This window comes from Amphiura filiformis, chromosome 1 (assembly GCF_039555335.1).
Source record: "Amphiura filiformis chromosome 1, Afil_fr2py, whole genome shotgun sequence".
Classification (NCBI taxonomy): Eukaryota; Metazoa; Echinodermata; class Ophiuroidea; order Amphilepidida; family Amphiuridae; genus Amphiura; species Amphiura filiformis.
In genome coordinates this window covers 34,728,968-34,733,835 of record NC_092628.1, presented here as the reverse complement: position 1 = coordinate 34,733,835, position 4,868 = coordinate 34,728,968, and the positions used below count along the sequence as shown (strand labels likewise).

At 37.5% G+C, this 4,868-nt stretch overlaps 1 protein-coding gene across 1 annotated transcript; it reads right to left on the bottom strand.

The window, feature by feature from the left end:
• Positions 1–524: 524 nt before the first annotated feature.
• On the bottom strand, positions 525–863 carry LOC140158607 (uncharacterized). Its single transcript, XM_072181769.1, has one exon. It carries the CDS (start codon positions 861–863, stop codon positions 525–527), a length of 339 nt encoding a protein of 112 aa, XP_072037870.1.
• Positions 864–4,868: the final 4,005 nt, after the last annotated feature.

Here is a 4,868-nt window from a genome sequence, read left to right as displayed (position 1 = left end):
CTTTTTTCATTAGGTCAACAGATAACGCAATTCAATGTTTATAGCAAGGCGAATGTGGTAAATCTGTTGAAAACGACATATCCCAGCACAATTTTGACCAAAATGTAGGGTTTAAAAGTCAAAACCTCAACTGTTCAAATTTTATGTCATTAAATGAAAGAGCACATTTGTATTGTCCATATACTAGCCTCATTTGCCTGCCTGCCTGCCTATGTCGAGTGGTGTCCTCGAACTGTGATGGCCTTCCATATCTTCCTGTCTTGCATTGCTGTTGCCATGTCAGTTGTTTCAAGTCCGGCGTCTTGTTTCAGAATGTCGACCATATGTTAGGGCAGGCCTTCCTTGTTTCCTTTTCCCATGCTTTAGAATCCAGTGCACCAGTTGAGATACAGGTTCTGTCTTGCTTCTATAGCAGTGACCAGCAAACCGAGTCCTTCTCTCTCTCTGATCTTATCCGATAACTTTGGAAGGACACCATACAGCTCTTTGTTTGTCATGTGTTGTTTCCAGTAGACATTGCGCATTCACCTCAACAATCTGGTATAGCAGCCATCCAGCTCCTTTGCCAGTTTGGAAGTGACTGTCCATGCCTCACACCCATAGAGCAGTACCGATTCCACTGTTGCTGTAAATAGACGCTGTTTGAATTTTACTGAGAGTGACGAATTCCAGACATTGGCCATCCCATTACAAGCTCTCCAGGTTGCTGCTTTTCGTATTTTTACATCCTTTTCTGAGCTCTTCATCCACGCTCCTAGGTACTTGAAATCTGGGACCTCCTCAATCTGTGTTCCACTGTTTGTCTTAATTGTGATACCTTTGTTATGATTAAATGCCATGAACTTGGTTTTGCCCGCATTCATTCTCAGTCCAACTTTTCCTTTCCAACTGATGTATCCACCTGGCTGAGTAGCTTGTTAGCTTGATCTATATTCTCTGACAGTAATGCTATATCATCGGCAAAATCAAAGTCAATATAAATGAGCAATGGCCAATAATATTCTCTTTAAATAGCAAATCTTGAGCAAAAAAGTTACTATTTTTTCGCCTGTTTTGTCATACGGTTGTAAATTCAATGAACTATGACTTTGCTAAAGAGCGCTTGCAAATTGATATGTAATTGTAGACAGCCAAGTACAAAAAGGCAAAAGTATAACAGAATATATATTAAGTAACCTACAATTTTAGTTTACAAACTGAACAAAAAGCTACAGAAGGCAAAATCGGGGCTCGTGGTTTTGATTGATTAGGAACAATGTATATACGAGTATATTGTCAAAACTGGAATACGATTTGTTACTAAGAAAGGATTTGCAATAATTCTAATGCATACTGTATAATTTTACTCTTTCTATTTCAATGTTTAGATATATCTGGGTCACTATATGATATAATCGCTAAACTGAGAATTTGTGATTTGTACTTCTGGTGCAGTCTATGTAAGCCAGAAAAAAACAACTAATTTACATAAACGATTTCAGTTAAATGAATACTAAATTATTATGTTAATACTAAATGAAGTACTCAAAAGCAGGCCGTCCTGGGGGCACATCAAAAAAAATTTGGTGGGTATGTTCCCCCGGAATTTTGAGGTGGTGGGTCTCTGGGAGCTGACGGCGTACCGGTAAAGGGGGTCTTTTGGAGCTGCCAACCGGGCTGTGAACAAGTAAAATGGGGGCTTTTGGAGCTGCGAACAGTCAAAATCAACTAAGGTTCTTTCTTGGCTTTTTGAATGAAAATCGCCTGAAAAAAACAGAAATATGAGGAATGAGCAATTTTGGGGCCTTTTAGAGCTGAAATTATCAAAATCAAGGGTCTTTCGGAGCTCTATTTTGGTCAAATGTAGGGGGTCTTTTGGAGCTGCGAAATCCAAAACGGGGGGGGGGGTTTCCGGGGGAACATACCTGTATGAGCATTTGTGTTAAGTGCCTCCCCCGGGCAGGCCGTACGCAGGATTTATGTGGGTGGGCTGGTTAGCGGGACTTCCAAAAAGTGGATTGTTTCGATTGAAAAGTGCGTTCGGCTGTACTTCTCACCTGGACGATATAAGATACCACAGCGTTTCCATTCATCATCAAATGACACGTTTTTACGATCTGCCCATGATCATTATCGTCTTCGACGTTTCTAACCCAAGAAAATTAGATTTTTCTTCAGTTTTTGTTTTCAAGACGCAGAGTAAAACTTCAATACGCAAGGTAACTTCTTTCAACACATATATTCAACTCTTCAAGTCTTACAAATGTTTTGTTCCAAAAGCAAAACTAATGGTATATATTACTGGTATCATATATTACAGGGTTTGAGAATATAATCACATCAAAAGAATCATACATCATAGCACAACATGTACATTATAGGAATGAAATCAATTTATCTAATATGCAACGAAATAACGTGATCTCTTTGTCCCTGAGACGAGACCATAGACTTTGCCATAGTCGATTTTTGATAAATAAAAGCATGTTATTAATCATGATGAAAGCAACTCGAAATTATACTGATATTTATTACATCAAAATACTAGTATAACATTGTGAAGAAAAAGTTTATATAATTATATTAGTGACAGTAAAAGTAAAGTGTACGTAGGCTTATATTATTGTAGGCTTATATTATTGAATGCAACATATCATAATGTCATAATTATATTGGCACTTCAATACTGAACAATTCTGATTTTAGAATCATCGAGTTAAAAATCGACTATGGACATTGCATTTTAAAACGGGACTTTGAACGGACAAAGTCCCTAACACATGCACTGTCAATCATACTTGTTTATCAATCCAATTTAACCGCAAGCAAATACAAGACGCGCTCATGTAGTTCAATGTTCCCGCCAACACAAAGGCCGCATAGTTGTGTACCATGTAGTTAGTAATGACAAGGAGTTTGTCACACGTGTTGCAGTATCCTCTGCAAGAAGGAATATAATCTTCAAATACTCCATCTCGCGATATCACACAAAACCATTTCACTGTTACTGGTGCACATCGACATCGCCTGGTTAATAATAACATTGTACAGCAGATACACTAAAATCAGCACCCGGGATCGATATACGTGATGAATATCTCCCGTAATTTTGTTATTCTAAAGAAGCCATATTTTGATGCTTGCACTTGAATATATGTGTTGAAAGGATATGATAGTCGTTAGCTTGCGTATTGAGAAAGAACCGTGCGTATTGAGCTCAAAAACTGACAAAAATGCTGATTTTATATGCGCCGAACTATAGCGTAGGCCATACGTGGAGGCAGTCTAAAAGCAGATGACCTCATGGCGTATACCATGCTCACTAACATCTACAGAGGTCAGTGACCAGGCTATTGTCAATAGCCTTAGTCGGATGTCCCTCGGCCCATTATGCGTCTCAAACTATTAAACAGGTCGGATCAAAATGACCATGCATGGCTGTGGATTCAACCTACCATGGCGATTTTCTGCCATGAAGATATCGGGACGATGACACTGTGTGGTGCTGAGAAAATGGCAAAAATGGCAGACACTCCCCACGTTGATACCTTTATGCCATAGAAGTCGACAGATGGCAAGATGCCTCTCAATGCTGACTGCAGTGATAATCCAGAGTGAAGAATAGTAAAATAGATATATTGGAAAATATGTCATAATACATCCGAAGTTGGAATACAACGAGAAGTGCAGGTCATACTTCGAAGACACTATATAGTCACCGATGTACTGAATGACAGCAACAGCCAGTAACGCAGAGTCGGCTACGGCCAGGTTCACCAAGAATATGCGAAACCTTGTATACGACGAAGATGATGGTCAGATTGCAGAAGATTCCAAATGCTGATACCAAAGGAACGAAGATTAGTGCCACAGACCAGGAGATTGTTGAATATTGGTACTGATCAGAAGTCAAGTTACTGTAACATCGAGACATGGTTGGGTGATGCACCAAGTTAATATCAATATTTTGAGGTTTTCTGTCTGTGCACAGTGCAAAACTGGACAGAGATGATTATAAGGTACTGGTAGATACCATCTTGGTTGTAGAACGCCAAATACAAACTGAATAAAATGCAAGAATGTGACGCAATATCTGAAAGTATTAACCTACAATAAGGTTGTGTAATTGCAAAGTGAAAGGTAAAAACGTGACGCTGACGCACGGCTTTGATTGTTTCAATTCTCTATCTGTTTCAATGTTTTAATCTGTCAGATGCACTATACGATATAGTCGCTTGCTGACAACTTTACTGCTGATGGATATATTTTGCCGGTTTAGATAATCCACAAAATTAATCATTTTGTAAATGAAATTAATTCAATGTTCATGAAGTACTTCAATCTAGAATACTATTAAATAGTATTCTAGATTGAAATGAATTACAAATGGATAGAGAATTTTAACCTTTACACATGACTCGAATTGATCACTAATTTGACAAAGTACAAATTATTTGATTTAATGTTAATGCACAAAAGACAATTCTACAGAAAATTAGAAAAAGAAAATTATATATGTATATATATTATTAAAAAATATATAGAAAGGGTACTTTGTAATTAAATACCAAGAAGCAGGTTTACAAATAGCAAGTGAAAAAAGTGGTTGGGTGTCTTTATTTTTATACTTTCAGCTCTGAGACAGAACTTAAAAGTCATTTCATACAGATTGTTCCCAAGCAGATTCTCAAGCTCTGAAAGATCATTAGACATAACAGCAAAAACTGAATGCTGGTATAATTTGTTAAGTTAAAATGCATTTTTATTAATAGCCATCTTGCTGTTTGGTTACACATTTCATGTTGTTTCAGTTATAATCTGTTGGAGTTATCATAACTCTTGGATATCGAGCAAATATCGTCAAAATTAATAGAAAACCACCTGAAAGG